The sequence below is a fragment of the Dreissena polymorpha genome, chromosome 9 (assembly GCF_020536995.1).
Source record: "Dreissena polymorpha isolate Duluth1 chromosome 9, UMN_Dpol_1.0, whole genome shotgun sequence".
Classification (NCBI taxonomy): Eukaryota; Metazoa; Mollusca; class Bivalvia; order Myida; family Dreissenidae; genus Dreissena; species Dreissena polymorpha.
The window spans coordinates 87,942,980-87,964,171 of record NC_068363.1 but is presented as its reverse complement, the minus strand read 5'-3'; the positions used below and the strand labels follow the sequence as shown (position 1 = coordinate 87,964,171).

At 35.6% G+C, this 21,192-nt stretch overlaps 1 protein-coding gene and 1 pseudogene across 1 annotated transcript in view; one reads left to right on the top strand and one right to left on the bottom strand.

Moving 5' to 3' along the window:
- The window catches only part of LOC127844301 (centrosomal protein of 76 kDa-like), a 37,841-nt gene extending 17,799 nt beyond the window's left edge, over positions 1-20,042 (top strand). Inside the window, exons 10-14 of the mRNA XM_052374405.1 lie at positions 4,832-4,952; positions 11,549-11,761; positions 14,896-14,983; positions 16,579-16,708; positions 17,645-20,042. Of these exons, the coding sequence (XP_052230365.1) occupies positions 4,832-4,952; positions 11,549-11,761; positions 14,896-14,983; positions 16,579-16,708; positions 17,645-17,783 (691 nt within the window). The 3' untranslated portion in view covers positions 17,784-20,042. The remainder of the gene's footprint in view (positions 1-4,831; positions 4,953-11,548; positions 11,762-14,895; positions 14,984-16,578; positions 16,709-17,644) is intronic.
- LOC127846242 (C-Maf-inducing protein-like) overlaps positions 1-21,192 on the bottom strand; it is a 286,356-nt pseudogene that overhangs the window by 89,608 nt on the left and 175,556 nt on the right.

The window sequence follows — 21,192 nt, the reverse complement described above, 5'->3', positions numbered from 1 at the left end:
TTGTCTTAATGATATCTTAATTGAGTTCAAAAGTGGTTTTGGTCTGTTGAAATACATGGCCGCCAAAGGGCGGGGCAGTTTTCCTTATTTGGCTATAGAGAAACCTTGTAAACATTGATTTAATTGATATCTTGGACGAGTTCGAAAATGGTCCAGATCAGTGAAAAAACATGGCCGCCAGTGGGCAGGGCATTTTTAACCAGGTTTTCCGAAGGAAAAAACTGGTTATTAGATTGGCGAATGCGGGCGGGCTGGCTGGCTGGCGGGCTGGCTGGCGGGCTGGCGGAACAAGCTTGTCCGGGCCATAACTATGTCGTTCATTGTCAGATTTTAAAATCATTTGGCACATTTGTTCACCATCATTGGACGGTGTGTCGCGCGATATAATTACGTCGATATCTCCAAGGTCAAGGTCACACTTTGAGTTCAAAGGTCAAAAATGGCCATAAATGAGCTTGTCCGAGCCATAACTATGTCGTTCATCGTCAGATTTTAAAATCATTTGGCACATTTGTTCACCATCATTGGACGGTGTGTCGCGCGAAATAATTACGTCGATATCTCCAAGGTCAAGGTCACACTTTGAGTTCAAAGGTCAAAAATGGCCATAAATGAGCTTGTCCTGGCCATAACTATGTCATTCATTGTGAGATTTTAAAATCATTTGGCACATTTGTTCACCATCATGGGACGGTGTGTCCCACGAAAGAATCACGTCAATATCTCCAATGTCAAGGTCGCCACGACTAAAAATAGATTTAAAAAAAAAAAAAAAACTTACACAGGGGGTTAATTTTTTTTGGTCATTTCAAAAGTTCAGTTTGAGTTTTCTCCCTTTATCAGATTTTTTTTTCACAATGAAAACCTGGTTTTGTGACAATTTTGTCCCTTGTTCTCTATATGTATATAGTGGCAGTTTTCCCTATTTGCCTATAGAGAAACCTTGTTAACACTCTAGATGTCACAATTTTTGTCCAATCATCATGAAAGTTGGTCAAAACATTGGTTTTATTGATATCTCGGACAAGTTTGAAAATGGTCCAGATCGGTGAAAAAACATGGCTGCCAGTGGGCGGGGCATTTTTCTTTATATGTATATAGTGGCAGTTTTCCCTATTTGGCTATAGAGAAACCTTGTAAACACTCTAGAAGTCATAATTTTTGCCCAATCATCATGAAAGTTCGGATCAGTGAAAAAACATGGCCGCCAGTGGGCGGGGCATTTTTCTCTATATGTATATAGTGAAAACGTTAACACTCTAGAAGTCACATTTTTGGCCCAATTTTCATGAAATTTGGTCTCATATTTGTTTCTTTGATACAAGAGTTGAGTTCAAAAATGGTTTCGGTCAAACCTTGTGATCGAACACTATGGAAGTCACATTTTTATGCCCCCCTTCAAAAAGAGGGGGTATATTGTTTTGCTCATGTTGGTCCGTTTGTCTGTCCGAATGATTAGTCAAGAACCCTTATGCCTAGGATCATGAAACTTCGTAGGTACATTGATCATGACTCGCAGATGACCCCTATTGATTTTGAGGTCACTAGGTCAAAGGTCAAGGTCACGGTGACCCGAAATAGTAAAATGGTTTCTGGATGATAACTCAAGAACCCTTATGCTCAGGATCATGAAACTTCATAGGTACATTGATCGTGACTCACAGATGACCCCTATTGATTTTCAGGTCACAAGATCAAAGGTCAAGGTCACGGTGACCAGAAACAGTAAAATGGTTTCCGGATGAAAGCTCAAGAACGCTTATGCCTAAGATCATGAAAGTTCATATTTACATTGATCATGACTTGCAGATGACCCCTATTGATTTTCAGGTCAATAGGTCAAAGGTCAAGGTGACCTGAAATAGTAAAATGGTTTCCGGATGATAACTCAAGAACGCTTATGCTTAGGATCATGAAACTTTATAGGTACATTGATCATGACTTGCATATGACCCCTATTGATTTTCAGGTCACTAGGTCAAAGGTCAAGGTCATGGTGACTCACTTTAGAAAAAATTGTTTCTGGATGATAACTTAAGAACGCTTACCCCTAGGATCATGAAACTTCATAGGTACATTGAGGTGATCCAAAATAGTAAAATTGTTTTACTCAAGAACGCTTATGCCTAGGATGATGAAACTTCAAAGGTACATTGATCATGACTTGCAGATGACCCCTATTAATTTTCAGGTCACTAGGTCAAAGGTCAAGGTCACGGTGTTTCAACTTAGAAAACAGTTGAATTACCGTAATGCATTTATGACCAGAAGAAGGTAAATTTGGCTGAAAGGATTATCACCCTTTGTGTGTTTCTCCACTTAAGAGTATATAGTCCCGTAATTTGTGTTTTTATTAGCCGGATTTTTTTCGAAAAAATCTCGGCTTATAGATTGATGTTGTCGGGCGGGCGGGGGGGCGGGCGGGCGGGGTGGCGGCGTGCTCGAAAATGTTAAAGTTCTTATTTCATGGTATAACTTTGGTATGCTTGGACCTAGAGTCTTCAAACTTGACATGAAGGTTGGCCAGGATTAACAGATGACCACTGGTCATTTCAAGGTCATTCATTTGAAGGTCAAGGTCACTGTGACCTTCAATATAAAAAATGTTAAAGTTTTTATAACTTTGGTATGCTTGGACCTAGAGTCTTGAAACTTGACATGAAGGTTGGCCATAACTAGTTAGTAACCACTGGTCATTTCAAGGTCATTCATTTGAAGGTCAAGGTCACTGTGACCTTGAATGTAAAAATGTTAAAGTTCTTATTTCATGGTATAACTTTGGTATGCTTGGACCTAGAGTCTTCAAACTTGACATGAAGGTTGGCCAGGATTAACAGATGACCACTGGTCATTTCAAGGTCATTCATTTGAAGGTGAAGGTCACTGTGACCTTCAATATAAAAATGTTAAAGTTGTTATAACTTTGGTATGCTTGGACCTAGAGTCTTGAAACTTGACATGAAGGTTGGCCAGAACTAGTAAGTAACCACTGGACATTTCAAGGTCATTCATTTGAAGGTCAAGGTCACTGTGACCTTGAATGTAAAAATGTTAAAGTTGTTATAACTTTGGTATGCTTGGACCTAGAGTCTTGAAACTTGACATGAAGGTTGGCCAGAACTAGTAAGTAACCACTGGACATTTCAAGGTCATTCATTTGAAGGTCAAGGTCACTGTGACCTTGAATGTAAAAATGTTAAAGTTCTTATTTCATGTTATAACTTTGGTATGCTTGTACCTAGAGTCTTCAAACTTGAAATAAAGATTGGCCAGTACTAGAAGATGACCACTGGTCATTTCAATGTCATTCATTTGAAGGTCAAGGTCACTGTGACCTTCAATGTTAAAATGTTAAAATTGTTATAACTTTGGTATGCTTGGACCTAGAATCTCAAACTTGACGTAAAGGTTTGCAAGCACACTTAGATGACCACTGGTCATTTCAAGGTCATTCATTTCAATGTCATTCATTTGAAGGTCAAGGTCACTGTGAACTTAAATGTTAAAATGTTAAAATTGTTGTAACTTTGGTATGCTTGGACCTAGAATCTCAAACTTTGCTCATGCCTTGAAAAGTACTTACATTTCATTTTGACCTTTGAACAATATTTCAGTAATTTAAGTATTGCATTGACAAAAACACGAAAGGTACTTTCCTGTCATTTAAATCAAAAATCCGGCTTCAATGCGGTCATCTCCGACCGCGGAACTCTTGTCTTTCTTAAACTGCTTCAAGAATGTCTCTAACATTTTCACAGTTGAATGAATGTAATGTGTTGATGATTGTAAGTAAGTAATTTTTGCTGCATCAAATTTTTTCAGAATTGTTTCCCTCTGTTTTTCCACTACAATATGGAATATATAGTCTCACAGTTTTGTGTTTTCAACTCCTATCTAACTACTGGAGGGATCTTACTTACATTTTTACAGCTCCTAAATATATGTAGATGATTGTAAAGAAAGGAATTTCGGCTGCAAAGTCTTTTAGCAGTATAATGGCCGTTTGGTCTTTATTTTACTATGGAATATATAGTCCCAACATTTTTGTTGTTAAATTCTCTGCAACTAATTGGTGACTCTTGCTCAAACTTTGAAATCTGAATGTGGAAATGATTGTGAAAAGAATTTAGACTGTGATAAGTATTGACCCTTTGCAGTTTTGTCCGCTATTGAATATAGAGCGGATATGTCTGTGCTCAAACATGTGTTGTGGGGCCATCAGTGTCTGTGACACATTTTTAGTGTCCATTCCGATGTATGACTCTTTCATTCAACCATGGTTTATTGGTTAATAAGCAATTGTACATTCAAAAACATATCTTAACAGGACACAACAACAGATCTTCGCATAATCAGAATTGTTATTATCTTAAACCACATTAAAACTCACTTTTAGGCATCTGTAGATCCTTTGAAAATCAAATGAAATTAAAGACCTTTCTTACTAGATTCAAGCTTTAACCCTTTCAGTGCGGGAACCGAATTTTAAAGGCCTTTGCAAACAGTTTAGATCCAGATGAGACGCCACAAAACGTGGCGTCTCATCAAGATCCAAACTGTTTGCTATTCAGATAGTATTCTTTTAAAAAAAATGAAGAAAATGCTAATTTTAGAAATTTAGCAGACGACATTTTAGCAGACGACAAATTTCCCAGCATGCAAAGGGTTAAAGGCTTCATTTCAAACACTAAGATACTGATGAGCAGCAACAAGCATAAAACCTGAACAGACTGCGATTTACTGACAGGCTGATCTGGTTTCATGCTGTTTGCACATAGAAATTGTCGTTTTGCTTCTGAGTGGGAAAGGGTTAACAAAATCTTTGTTTCAGATACATACACGAGCCCTTAGACCCATATGCCCTGCCCATGGACAAACGGCATCGCCCGAAATACCCCTACAAGACAGTGGGATGCGTGTTTAACCACCAGTCCTTCTATGCAAATAATCAGGTTAGTCTCTACAATACAGGTAGTTGTGTTTATGATGTTTTTTTTCGACTGAAAATCTGTTTGCTTTTAGGCAATTCATTTACAGTGCTTTCCATGGGCCACGCCGAATATTTTGAAAGCTGATTTACAATCTTCCTACAATTTTATGTATTTATTTAATGCTTTCCGGTGGTTTACAGAGAAATATCAGTGAATTAAAACTGATAATTTCACTGTTTCAAACAGTGGAAATTATCAGTGAAAATTATCGATAATTTTATTGTTTACTGTGAAATGACGTCATTTTTTGACGAAATGACATCATTATCCCAGCGAAATTCTTGAGTTAAACTCTTTAGCAATATATATAAAATGTGAAAAAAAGCATAAAATAAAAAGAAAATTTGTTGGATTTGGTGGATTATTGATTTTTATTCACTCGTGATCATAGAAAATATATATTTTCACTTGTGGCTGCGCCACTCGTGAAAATATCATTTTCTATGATCACTCGTGAATTAAAATCGATAATCCACCGAATCCAACAAATATCCTCTACCGGTATCTATTTACCATATAAATATAATTTTAATTATATTAAGCTTGAAAAAAAATTCACAGAGAATACTGGGTTAGTGTTAAATATAGATAAGTATACTTAGATGCAGCTCAGAAAACCTTCACAATGAGCCTGTAGGGGAGAGAAAAAAACAACTTGTATCTGTGTTCAATACATACCTGCTATTCTATTTATCCCATCATTTTGCGTTTTTAGTATCTTCCTTTAAAACCAAAACAAAAGAAAATGTCTGGAAAAAAATGTCGCTTTAACATCTAATTAGATCATAAAAATAAACAAAATCAATGCTTTTTTGCATTATCAGCAGTGTTTAATACACCAACTTTTATCAGATGGGTTTTATCTTCTTAATGCGCTTATGAAGATTGGAGAAAAAAATATTAATGCAACCACATACAAGTCAATTTCCTCCAGAAGGTTCATCAGCTAATGTATGAACAATAAAAAGAAAATTGTTATTGTTTCACTGATTTCATTACATTTTTATGCCCCCCTTCGAAGAAGAGGGGGTATATTGCTGTGCTCATGTCGGTCTGTCGGTCGGTCGGTCTGTCGGTCTGTGGGTCCGTCCACCAGGTGGTTGTCAGACGATAACTCAAGAACGCTTGGGCCTAGGATCATGAAACTTCATAGGTACATTGATCATGACTCGCAGATGACCCCTATTGATTTTGAGGTCACTAGGTCAAAGGTCAAGGTCACCGTGACCAGAAATAGTTTAATGGTTTTTTAATGATAACTCAAGAACGCATACGCCTAGGATCATGAAACTTCATGGGTAGATTGATCATGACTTGCAGATGACCCCTATTGATTTTGAGGTCACTAGGTCAAAGGTCAAGGTCACGGTGACCCGAAATAGTAAAATGGTTTCCGGATGATAACTCAATAACGCATACGCCTAGGATCATGAAACTTCATGGGTAGATTGATCATGACTCGTAGATGACCCCTATAGATTTTGAGGTCACTAGGTCAAAGGTCAAGGTCACGGTGACCCGAAATAGTAAAATGGTTTTCGGATGATAACTCAAGAACGCATACGCCTAGGATCATGAAACTTCATAGGTAGATTGATAATGACTTGCAGATGACCCCTATTGATTTTGAGGTCACAAGGTCAAGGTCACGGTGACCCGAAATAGTAAAATGATTTTCGGATGATTACTCAAGTACGCTTTTGCCTAGGAACATGAAACTTCATAGGTACATTGATCGTGACCCGCAGATGACCCCTATTGATTTTCAGGTCACTAGGTCAAAGGTCAAGGTCACAGTGACAAAAATCGTATTTACACAATGGCTGCCACTACAATGGACAGCCCATATGGGGGGCATGCATGTTTTACAAACAGCCCTTGTATGTGGTTTGACTGGTAAAATGTCAATAAGAACTATTATTGCAAGTTTCATTTTAAGAAATAATTAAAAATAATTGACGTTTGGTTTTGAAAATGCTCAGCAAGTAAATTAAACATGCAAACAATGTTTATGCCCCGCTTCGAAGAAGAGGGGGTATATTGCTTTGCACATGTCGGTCGGTCTGTCAGTCTGTGGGTCCGTCCACCAGGTGGTTTCAGGATGATAACTCAAGAACGCTTTGGCCTAGGATCATGAAACTTAATAGGAACATTGATCATGATTCGCAGATGACCTCTATTGATTTTGAGGTCACTAGGTCAAAGGTCAAGGTCACGGTGACCCGAAATAGTAAAATGGTTTCCGGATGATAACTCAAGAACGCTTAGGCATAGGATCATGAAACTTGATAGGTAGATTGATCATGACTTGCAGATGACCCCTATAGATTTTCAGGTCACTAGGTCAAAGGTCAAGGTCACATCAACCTGAATAGTAAAATGGTTTCCGGATGAAAACTCAAGAACGCTTAGGCGTAGGATCATGAAACTTGATAGGTAGATTGATCATGACTCGCAGATGACCCCTATTGATTTTCAGGTCACTAGGTCAAAGGTCAAGGTCACAGTTACCAGAAATAGTAAAATGGTTTCCGGATTATAACTCAAGAACGCTTATGCCTAGGATCATGAAACTTCATAGGTAGATTGATTAATGCTGGCAGATGACCCCTATTGATTTTCAGGTCACTAGGTCAAAGATGAAGGTCACAGTGACCCGAAATAGTAAAATGGTTTCCGGATGATAACTCAATAAAGCCTATGGCTAGGATCATGAAACTTCATAGGTACATTGATCATGACTAGCAGATGACCCCTATTGATTTTCAGGTCACTAGGTCAAAGGTCAAGGTCACAGTGACCCGAAGTAGTAAAATTGTTTCCGGATGATAACTCAAGAAGGCTTATGCCTAGGATCATGAAACTTGAAAGGTAGATTGATCATGACTTGCAGTTGACCCATATTGATTTTCAGGTCACTTTATCAAAGGTTTAGGTCACGGTGACCTGAAATAGTAAAATGGTTTCCGGATGATAACTCAAGAACGCTAATGGCTACAATCATGAAACGTCATAGGTACATTGATCATGACTCGCAGATGACCCTTATTGATTTTGAGGTCACTAGGTCAAAGGTCAAGGTCATGGTGACCCGAAATAGAAAAATGGTTTCTGGATGATAACTCAAGAACGCTTATACCTAGGATCATGAAACTTCATAGGTACATTGATCATGACTCGCAGATGACCCCTATAGATTTTGAGGTCACTAGGTCAAAGGTCAAGTTCACGGTGACCCGAAATAGTAAAATGGTTTCGGGATGATAACTCAAGAACGCTTAGGCCTAGGATCATGAAACTTGATATGTAGATTGATCATGACTCGCAGATGACCCCTATTGATTTTCAGGTCACTAGGTCAAAGGTCACGGTCAAGGTGACCTGAAATAGTAAAATGGTTTCTGGATGATGACTCAAGAACGCTTATGGCTAGGATCATGAAACTTCATAGGTACATTGATCATGACTGGCAGATGACCCCTATTGATTTTCATGTTACTAGGTCAAAGGTCAAGGTCACAGTGACAAAAACATATTCACACAATGGCTGTCACTACAACAGAGAGCCCATATGGGGGGCATGCATGTTTTACAAACAGCCCTTGTTTACATTTTTAGTTGCTCATATAAAGATAAGTCAAGTTATATTTACACAGAACAAGTTCCACTCTTTCTGATATATTTCTCCTAAATAGGCTTTTTCAAAGTTTGTTTTAACAAATTAATCACATTTTCTTTCTATTTCTCAACACAAACAATTATATAACGACGTCAAAAAACAAATAAACAGGAAATGACGTCATGACGTTAAAACGGCAGTGACGCTATTTAGCACCAGAAGCACATGCATGAAAAATTCACTGTAACAGTAATAATGATAATGAAAATATAAATATTCCTATAATGAGAAAATTAATCATAAACTAATTATTTAAACAAAGATAATAATAATAATATAATAATAATAATGACAAACAATAATAATAATACAAAAAATATATAAAAATAATAAAAATGAGATCAATAATTGTATTAAAAATGTCATTAATATAGTATAATGATGAGTATCATTATTATAAAAACACATATATTGTACTATTTGCAAAAAATACAACAAATGATTAAAGTAATTAAATTAATAAAAACTGAATTTATTTTAATAATAAATCAATTATGAAAATAATAACTATACTACTGCTTAAAATGATAGTACATGATTGTGTTATAATACTAATTATAATAACTATTTTATTAATAATACTTATAATAAAAATAATAATATACTCGTAAAAATATCAATATTACCAAAACGTCATTATCATTAAACTTATCATCATCAACACCATCATCATCATCACTATCATCATCGTAATCTAACTATATTATCACATTAATTATAATTATTAAGACCTTAAAATAGTTATCATCGTCAATTATTGACAATTGAATTATTTTATTTAATTGAATATTGTTTTTGTGATAATATACATGCATCAGCCTCTGACATTTAATTTCACTGTCTATATTGTTGCCATAATATTTCGGAGGTTGATTTTGTATTCATTCCATTGGGAACCTCTGTTTTGAGTTTTTGGATCCATGACAATTCTTTTAGTTTTCGATACGATACCGAATCATCCCAAATACACTGGAGTATGCTGACACCCATGTCGTCAATACCATGTTCGAGGGAGTTGAAATGTTCGGCAACTGGTTTTTCCCTTTGGAGTCTGACATCCGCTTCGTGTTCTTTCAGTCTTTGTTTTAATGACCTCTTGGTTTCACCCAAATACACACTATTTTGACATTTGAGGCAGTTAATGCCATAAATAATGTTTTATGTCTCACAACTTTGCCTTTTTGATAAGAAAACTCCTTCTATGCCGCCATTATTGTGTAGACCTCTTCCTCATATGTCACAAACAACACATTTACCTGTACATCTTGCATCTTGGTTCAACCCGCTACTGACAACACGATTTGTTTTCCCATGAACGAGAACATCAGAGATATTTCTATCCCTTCTATATGCAATAAGCGGGGTTGTAGTGAACACCTCTTTCATCTTTTCCGACTGATGTAGCAAAGGTAGGTGTTTTTGTACGATACTGTGGATATTCTGTAGTTTTCTTGAATATGGCAGAACAAGAGGTACTCTTTTGTTGTCTTCCTTATTATTTTTACTTGGTTTTAAGAGATTTTCCCTGCTTAATTTATCAGCACGTTGAAACTGTCTATCAAGTAACTTGCCACTTAATCCACGCTTTCTAAGATGGTGTCTTAGTTTTAGTTTCTGGTGTTGATAATCACCTTCATTGGAGCATATTCTTTTGAGTCTTATGGCCTGGCTGTATGGAATGGATTCTTTTGTTTTTGTAGGATGGCTTGACTTTTGATTCGGATACATGTGTTTGTCGGTGGGTTTAGTATATAATGATGTAGTCAACTTTGCCTCTTCGAGTTTAACAATTGTATCCAAAAATTCTATCTGGTTTGCATTCACTCTCATTTCTACCTGTATGGTTTCGTCGATCTTATTGGCATGTTCTAGGAATTTATCAAGCTGATTCCTTTCATGAGTCCAAAGCCCAAACCCGTCATTAATAAACCTCTTATAAAAGATTGGTAGACATTCATATTCCATCAGCTGTTCATCCCATTTATGCATGTAGCTGCATGCATAATTTCTTCCTAGCTTCGCTTGTATGGCAACACCCTTTATCTGTTTATTTACTGTTGTTTTAGTTAAATAAGTAATATTAATGCAAGCTTAATGCAATGCCTCAGTTTATTATGCTCCCCCAAAATTTCTTTTGGGGGGAGCATATCGTCGGGGCTTCGTCTGTCCGTGCGTGTGTGGGTGCAACTGTCTGTCCATCCGTGCACAATTTTTGTCCAGGCTGTTTCTCAGCAACTAATGACCGGAATTCAATGAAACTTTATGGAAGCTTCACTACCAAGAGGAGATGTGCATATTATCAGCGGGTTCTGGTCGGATGATTTTTCACAGAGTTTTGGCCCTTTGAATTTTTCTTTAAAAAAATTCTTGTCCCCCCAAAATACTGTGTCCTCAAGATGTTTCCTTTTATCTGAATATATAGTGCAATATTGTGACAAAAAAACCTTTGGGGAGCATCACCCGTCTCCGACGGTTTCTTGTTATAAATTATATTAATGTAATATTTATTGAAGCTGTACAAAGCTTGGAAATACTGTAACAAAAAGTCAAGATTTGATTACATGGCACAACGCAGGAAAAATAATTGATTAAGTCTTATCTAAGAAAAACCTAATTTTGGGAAAACGGGGCTTAATGTACATGCATAAAGACTCTACCCAGATTAGCTTGTGCAGTCTGCACAGGCTAATCAGGGACTACACTTTCGCTTAAACTGGATTTTTGCTAAGAAGAGACTTCCTTGAAGCAAAAAAATGTTTCGTCCCTGAGTAGCTTGTTTGCACCGCACAGGCTAATCTGTGACAACACTTTACGCACATGTTTAAGGCCATGTTATCCAAGGGCGCATCTCATATTGTACTTTTTTCCTATTACTCAGCCAACAGACAACATAGAAGTGTGCCAATTCAACCTGCGTGATGACGCCCGTTGGAAGTCCATGTCACATGACGCGATCATGTCGGTGTGCGGCAGTGGCGCTTCCCCAGTGTGGCCCCAGTTTCCTCCCCTATCTGCATCTACAATCGACCCAGCCCTGGCCAGCAACGACCTTGAGCAACAGTTGAGAGTGCTAGTCATGGAACATCGAAGGGTATGAGTGTATATTGTTTACGCAGTTTTTTATGCCCCCAAAGGAGGGCATATAGTGATCGCACTGTTCATCCGTCTGTCTGTTACACTTTGCGTTTAGGTTCGAAAAATGCTCATAACTTCTATGTCGCTTCAGATGTAACCTTCATATTTGGTATATGGACATGACTTTTTCATAGGCACACAAATTTTGACCCCCTTGACCTTGAACTTAGGGTCCGTGTTAAGTATCAAAATCTGCGTTTAGGTTTCGAAAAATGCTCATTACTTCCATCTAAGCGTTTTTATTGGGGGCATATGTTATGGAGACAGCTCTTGTTTTTTTTTAACCCTTTCAATGCTGGAACTGAATTTTGAAGGCCTTTGCAAACAGTTTGGATCCAGATGAGACGCCACAGAACGTCTCATCAGGATCCAAACTGTTTGCTATTCTGATAGTATTCTTTGAAAAAAAATCAAAGAAAATGCTAATTTTAGAATTTCAGCAAACGACATTTTTGCAGACAACAAATTTCCCAGCATGCAAAGGGTTAAGTTAAAACCTATTTGAGCATCGCTCCTGTCATGGAAGTCAACTGTATAACAGTTTAATATTTACCCTGGTGTTGTTTTAGTTAAAAGCTTTTTGAGCCTATCTCATGGAAAACTGGGTTTAATGCATGTGCATAAAGTGTTGTCCAAGCTTAGCCGGTGCAACACGCACAGTCAGGGACAACACTTTCAGCTTTGATGGTATTTTTTGTTTAAAAGAAGTATCTTCTTAACCCTTTGCATGCTGGGAAATTTGTCGTCTGCTAAAATGTCGTCTGCTGTTTTTCTAAAATAAGCATTTTCTTCGATTATTTTTTCAAAGAATACTATCAGAATAGCAAACAGTTTGGATCCCGATGAGACGCCATGTTCTGTGGCGTCTCATCTGGATCCAAACTGTTTGCAAAGGCCTTCAAAATTCAGTTCCAGCAGTGAAAGAGTTCTGTGGCGTCTCATCTGGATCCAAACTGTTTGCAAACGCCTTTAAAATTCAGTTCCAGCGCTGAAAGGGTTAACAAGAATACAGTTTAGGTGGAAAGTGTCATCCCTTATTATCCTGCTGGAACTGCACTGGCTTATCTGGGACAAGACTTTATGAACATGCATTCAGCCTCATATTCCCAGACAAGGCTAATTTATTTTAGCTTGAGCCACTTATTGGAAGGTTCTTGGGAAGAACCAGTACCTGGTGTACCTTAGAACTCTCCCTTATTCTCTCCCTTATTGAGAAACAAACCCTTGACTCTGTGGCCACAATAATTGTTGCTTTTTATGTCCCCCAGTAAATATTGTTTTTGCCCTGTCTTTTTGTTGGTTTGCGTCAAACTTTAACATAGGCCATAACTTTTGCAATATTGAAGCTAGCAACTTGATATTTGGCATGCATGTGTATCTCATGGAGCTGCACATTTTGAGTGGTGACAGGTCAAGGTCATCATTCAAGGTTAAAAATCAAATATATGTGGGGGACATAGTGTTTCACAAACACATCGTGTTAATCTATGCATTCTTTTTCATGGAAAACTGGGCTAAAGGCATGTAATTAAAGATTCATCCTAGATCAGCATGTGAAGTCTGCACAGGTCAATCAGGGATGATACTTTCCAGCACAGGTTAATCAGGGATGATACTTTCCTGCACAGGTTAATCAGGGATGATACTTTCCTTCACAGGTTAATCAGGGATGATACTTTCCTGCACAGGTTAATCAGGGATGATACTTTCCAGCACAGGTTAATCAGGGAAGATACTTTCCAGCACAGGTTAATCAGGGATGATACTTTCCTGCACAGGTTAATCAGGGATGATACTTTCCAGCACAGGTTAATCAGGGATGATACTTTCCTGCACAGGTTAATCAGGGATGATACTTTCCTGCACAGGTTAATCAGGGATGATACTTTCCTGCACAGGTTAATCAGGGATGATACTTTCCTGCACAGGTTAATCAGGGATGATACTTTCCTGCACAGGTTATTCAGGGATGATACTTTCCTTCACAGGATAATCAGGGATGATACTTTTCTGCACAGGTTAATCAGGGATGATACTTTCCTTCTTTATGGAATTTTTCGTTTAAAGAAAGTATTTTCTAAACAAAAATCCAGTTGAGGCGTTATCAGTGATAAACCTGTGGGACAATTATTTACACAAGCACATTAAGCCCAGTTTTTCCAGAACACGCCTCAAGAATTTGCATGTTATTGAGTGGATTGATAGCTGAGGTCAAGCTTCAGTTTCTGCTCCACACCACATTTTATTTAATTTCATGAAACCTCACTTGGATACCTTTTATTAAGACCTCGCTTGGGATTGCATGACAGGGTTGTCAAGTTAATGGTACACTATTTTTAAGTAGAAAAATGTTTTCTTCTCAATAACCTATGCCTACATTGAGCTTTTTTAATGAAATTCATGAAACTTCTTTTGTTTATCGGTTAAAAGGATCAATATCTCTATAACTAAAAAAAAAAGAAAACAATATAAATTTGGTTGAAGTTCAGTACACAAAAAGGGTAAAAAATGAGTTTCTTTGTAATATAATATTTCTTGTTCATTATTGTTTTAATACCTACCAAAGTTTTTCAAGTGACTCCTTTCACCATCACAAGATTCTTGCCAGAGTTGTTATTTAATATCCTTGAATCACATCACTTAAACAACTTGGTAGATTTTGAGATAATCTCTGAGAAATTATAATTATTTGTCTTAATATATTGCAACCCATGCATAACACCTGTATGGCAGATTTTTTGACATGTGCAAATTATGTTTGGACTAATATACAGTTTTTAATATAATGTAGATTTACTAAAAATTAGTTGTAACCCATGTAAGAATCAAAATATTGATTATTTAAAAAAAAAATGGGGGGGGATAAAACACAGAACTGTAATATTTTCATTTTGAGGCCAATCTAGATACATTCCTATATATCTATCTAACTTTTATCAGGAGTTTTTAGTAAATCAACAATTAATAATAATATGATGGTGAATGTAGTCACTTGAAAAACTTTGGTAGGTTTTTTAACAATTAAATGTATGTATTAATTACTAATTGCCAATCAACTTTCATGATAAACTATTGATTTTAATGTTCCAGGACATGGGCCTCACCACAGTATGGGATGATCAACTGAGTTACCTGCTATCACCGTCCCTTGCTGCCTATGAAATAGAGAGAACAATTGGTATGGTGACTTTAACCCTTTATATATAACAACATTAACTACATATATCCTACTTTTACAGCGAATTTGGTTGATTAAAGCCACGTTCATTAAATTTCTGCTTTAAACCACGGCACGAAATGACGTCATTTTTTCGACAAAATGACGTCATAAATCCAGCAAAATTATCAAGTTAAACTAATTTTGTTTAAATAAAAAGGTTTACTGAATAAAAAGTGGGATTAATAGAATAATAAGGCTCGTGCTTTTTGTTTTCTAAACCTTGCATGATAAACCTGATCTATAATCAACACTAACCTATTATTCTCTATATACATGATCTTATACTACCATAGTACAACACCACTAACTATGAATACTGCCATCTTGTGTACTCCCATGAAAAAAAACCGTTTGTATGATAGAAAAACCACAGCACGTGGTTCATTTGTAGGGCAGCAAGATTGCATGAAGGATAACTTTGTCCAGCAGCGATGAATTTTCTGATTAACTTTCATAAATTATTAGTCAGAATGTCGCATGCAAAAGCTGGTCCCTATGTCAGAGGTCAATGTAACAATTCATGGTCAAATGTAGGAAATTTTTACTCTACATTTTGTCTGGAGCATAACTTTGTCGAGCATGGATGAACTTTCAAATAAGTTGCCATAAGGTATTGTGATATCAGCATGATTAGATTGAGTGTGGCTCATATGACATATGTCTCAAGGTCAAAGGTAAAGGTTACATTTTAAGGTCAAAGATCAAATTTAGGAAATCACTATAACTCTTTGTCCAGCATATAACTTTGTCTAGAAAGAATGGATTTTGAAATAACTTTGCAGAAATGACTCGTATGATAAAACACAGTATCATGTGCAAAAACCGGGTCCCTGAGTGAAAGTTCAAGGTTACAATTCAAGGTCGAAGTTAAAATTTAGTATTGTAAAATACCTTACTGAAGTGATCTGGGTGATAAGACAGATTATTGCACATGAAGAGCAGTGGTCACAAGGTCATAATTCAGGATCCAAGGTAAAGAAAGACAAATCAATCAAGACTTTGTCCGATCTTTTTTTAAAGTTGAAAGGTTTATATTAGGATCATAGACACTCTTGTTCTACTTCCAATTTCTGTAACATATTTATTCTCTATATAACACTATTAGCAAAAAATGTCATCTCAAAAAGTATACGGGCCAAATGTAATATTAAACTTCAAGGTAGTACCATCTTGTAAGTTTAATGGAATCAATGGCCTGGAGTCAGAACTAGCCACACCCATCACAGGCCACTGGGTCCAATAATGTTATTATGTATATATACTTATAAACCCCAAGGTCGAAAGGTATAATGTTTATGTAAAATTGCATTATTGTTCTCTACAAAATTTGTTCAGATTATGTCAGTTGCTCATAACTGGCTATGCCCAAGGGTCCAATTTATCATGCAGCATTGGAGGGTACTCGTAACTATAGTGACATGTTCTAGTTAGTTCAGTATCCTTTGCACCTTAAAAGAATAAATTACCTTTGTTCATAAGACATTCGGTGAAGCTTGCCCATAAATATTTCCGTGACCTTTGCCCATGATTCGAAAAGTGACCTTGTCTTGCAGGTTTGACCCCTGGCAACGAGGAGTTTTCCGACTCCATCAATCAGGCAGTTCCAGATGGTCACACATTCAAGGGATATCCGGCACAGTTCACACACCGAAATGCCAGAAAAATATTTGCCACTTGCCTCAGGTATGTAAATAAAATAAATAAGTCCCCATTTTCTCAGCTATAAAAACTATAATGTTTTGTCCCACTTAACTTTGGTGTGTAAACAATAGAGTTTGTTCCATTAAACTCATCTATGTAACAATAAGGTGTTGTTGTTTTTTCCTTGTGTCATAACTATGTAAAGAATAGTTATTTTACCAACTTGCTTCAGGGTATGCAAACACAAGGTTTTTTAACCACAGTTTTGTCTTTTCTACAACTGAAAGAAACAGTTCTTAAAACAGAGGAATTGCATTTGTTTATTCCATTTAATGGATATTATGGAGGGCATAAGAAAAAGTATGTCACCCTCCATATCGAGCTTTCCTTAGTTGTCTTTAATAGCTTTAATTGTGATTGGACAAAACTTGATATTGGAACAACCCCTTAGTAAGCCACCTTGGGCATTATCTGATCTTAACATCACTGGGAAATTAGTTAGTCGTTGTGAAATGAAAGCTACGCATGATGCCAATGTCAATTAACAACCTGTGTAGCTCTGATGCGTGGCCATATAAAGAATCTAACAACCATGTTGTTGAAAACTACATGACAATTTCTATCATAGTTAATTGACTAATATTCAATGATAAAGCAAAAAAAGTAATGCTTAATACTGCTTTATTTCTACATAGACACGAATATTGCTTGCCGGTCAAAACTCCACATCAGTTTTTATTGATTGATAAACAATAATACATAATACTGCTTAACCCTTTGGCTCTGAGTCACTCGCAGGCTGTTCAGGTTTTATGCTGTTTGCTGCTCATCAGTACCTAAGAGCTGAAGATAAGGCTTTATAAAACTAATCTGCCAAGAAATGTTTTTAATTATTAAAGGGACAACACATGCATCAAAGTGTGTAACTGAATGGTAAAGGATTTAATCTTTAAGTCGTCTTTCCATTATTATCCACAGACATAAGGACTGTGAGCCAATCATTCATTGCCGTGGTGACCATGTACGTATGGCTGTGAGGGTGTTAGTGCGCCCGTATCCAGAGTCCACCTGCGCCACATGGATCATGTTTGCTTGCAAATACAAGTGTATAGTTTGATTTATAGCAATTACAAGTGTATTGTTTGATTTATTGCCAATACAAGTGAATTGTTTGATTCATAGCCAATACAAGTGAATTGTTTGATTCATAGCCTATACAAGTGTATAGTTTGATTCATAGCAAATAAAAGTGAATTGTTTGATTTATTGCAAATATAAGTTCATTGCTTGATTTATAGCAAATACAAGTGTATTGTTTGATTCATAGCAAATACAAGTTTATTGGTTTATTCATAGCAAATACACATGTTTTGTATGATTCATAGCAAATACGAAATTTTTGTTTGATTCATAGCAAATACAAGTGTACTGTTTGATTCATAGCAAATACAATTGTATTGTTTGATTCATAGCAAAAATAAGTGTATTGATTGATTCATAACAAATACAAGTGTATTGTTTGATTCTTAGCAAACACAAGTGTATTGTTCGAATACAATAGCAAATACAGGTATATTGTTTGATTCATAGCAAATACACATGTATTGTTTGATATATAGCAAAAACAAGTGTATTGTGTGATTCATAGTAAATACAAGTGTATTGTTTGATTCATTTGATTTATAGCGAATTCATGTTTTTGGAACGCACATACTGAGCCTACGAAAAAACATTGTATATTGCAGAAAAGGTGTGAAATCTTTGTTTATCTGATAGAACCGAATCTGTTTGTTTAATAGTGATCTACAAAGCTGAAGATGAGAGCCTTGAATTTAGTTTGTACAAGAATTATGTGATACTTATCGGATCTCTGTGTTTTGGTTACCAAAAGCTAGACATTTTATAATTCTATCAAAAGTTTGTAAAATTATTACCAGAGCATGATGAGCTATTGGGATCCACATGTTTCTTCTAAATATGGTGAAAATTGGTCAGAATGTTATCTAGGGGCATGTGCATCCAAAAATTTGGTTTACCAGATCAAATCTTAGAAATACATTCTCAGCAATGTAGAGGCAACATATGACACAGTTGTGATACATTTTAGTCAGAAAATTTGTCTTGACAATATCTAGGCCAGGTTTAAGTCACCTGAGTCCATAAAACAAGGTCATCAGCTCAAATCTTATAAAAACTTTATTACCTCTCTATAAGCCACATTTATCACTCAATCTTGATAAAACTTGGTCAGAATGTTAATCTTAAGAACAGCAAGGCCAAGTCTGAATCTGGGTCACATGCGTCCACAAACTAGGTCAACTGGATAAACTAGGTCAACTGGATAAATCTTAAAAAATCCTTTTAGTGTTGTAGAAGCCACATTTATATTTCGATCTCGATGAAACTTGATCAGAATGGTCATCTTGACCATTTTTAGGTAACAGGTAAATAATCAGTTCAAATCTGGGTCATGTTTGTCCATAAGGTCAACTAGAAAATCTTAGAATAACATTATAACCACTCTAGAGGCCGCATTTATAACTGAATATGTAACGTTTATCTTTTACTGTTTCATCAGTAAAATAAATATATATATAGTTTATGATTTATGTGGCAATGTATTCATAGTTTGTTCTTGTATAGCCTAAAATAAAATACCTGAATATGGTGTTGTTCATATAGATACTGTGATATTAGACTTTAGAAAAACAATTGTTAGTAATATAACACAACTATTGTATCAACTAGATATACTATTGTATCTACTAGATACTGCATGTTTACATGGCCGACATATATTGTTATGCATTTTGTCTTGGAAATACAGTAAGTAAACGATTATACTGCCAACATGCCCATACTTTGTACTGGAATGCTAAAGTATTTTAATGTAGTTTAACTATCAATTTATCAAGGTTTAGCTGATAGACATTCTTCAATTCTTCATTGATCAAGAAGATAAATATGATAGATCCGATAGATCCTGCAAAGATGCTTGAGGCATTTTTGTTGTTTTATTAAACTATGATCAAATAACATAGTAGCGTTTGTGCCTTGTGGTAAGATAGATTGGCATTATGTTGTATGTTTTTGGCTTCGAGCATTAGTGACCACATGTTATGTATATATTTTTTGGATAATATTCCTAGGTATTTTGAGATTGTAAATTCATGTCCAGAGTTATTCATTTGATGTTCAGAGATGTTAATATGTCAGGTAACATGTATGTACGTTTTGTATTTTTTAAGACAGGTTTGTCTGAATGTCAATGACTGAATATAGTTTTATATGTTGTTTTTTTGTAAGTTTATTATATGTTTGATATTTATTAGAAAAAATTAGCAGCTAAACAAATAAGAATAAACATGAAGAAACATGTTTGATTTTATTTACATAAAATATATACCATAATTAACATTTCAACAACTCAATAAACTCATATTCGTTTAAGTTTAAATAAATTAATCAGACATGTTGAAAAAAAAGTAAAACATTATGCAATAAGATGCCATGCTATTTTATGAAGAACCGATAGCTGAGAAAATTAACCTGGCACTTAACTGAAAATGGCATATCCTATTTTTGTTTTCACACACGACATCTCATCCTAACAACATATTGATCTTTGTTTAAAATAAAGCATAACTTATGGAATCTCAAAAGTATTGTCGTTAAAATTATTCATAAAATGTGTACACCTAAAATCAGGCATATGGTGTGATAAATGAAATGTTTTTATCACATGCTATACCCGGTTTCCCATCTAATACAACCATTACATATTTTTTTTATTACACATGTGTAATGCAACATTTTTAAGCGTTTTCATTGGCTTAGTTTTCGTTTATTGACCAATTGCATTTTGTTAATTTGCTGAAATGACGTTGCAACGTCAAATGACGTCACGAAATGTAAACAACATTTGGGATTTATCATTATGTTTGTGTAAATATTTAATTTGCTCATTTAAAAGCGTGTGATAAAAACGATCTGACACTCATTGTCATATCATACCATATTTTATTAAACTCGTCCAGGAAATTCGTTAGTAAGCTCGACAAAGGCTCGCTTTCTAACAAAATTCCTGAATTTGTTTAATAAAATATGGTATGATATGACAACTCATGCCAGATCCTATATTTATTAACTACGTTTTACTTGATTCCCTAACAACCCAAATCTAGATTTATCAGGGGGAAATCTTAGAAATACCTTGAAAATAAACCTACTCCCGAAGCCACATTTATTACTGAGTCTTAAGATACTTAATTTATAAGCAACATTTAAATCTCAGTCATGTGTGTCCAGAAATAAAGTTGACATGTCAAATCTTAGAAATAATAATATTTCCTTTAAATACTGAGTGTACTCAATGATAAAGCACATGCTGTAATGAATGAAATATTTGCAATAAGAACGTTTTACTTGATTCCCTGACCCAATGTTTAAACCTAGAGACATATGCAAAAATACATAAACCACTTTAAATATATCAATACACAATATTTTTAAATGTGTATTAAGAA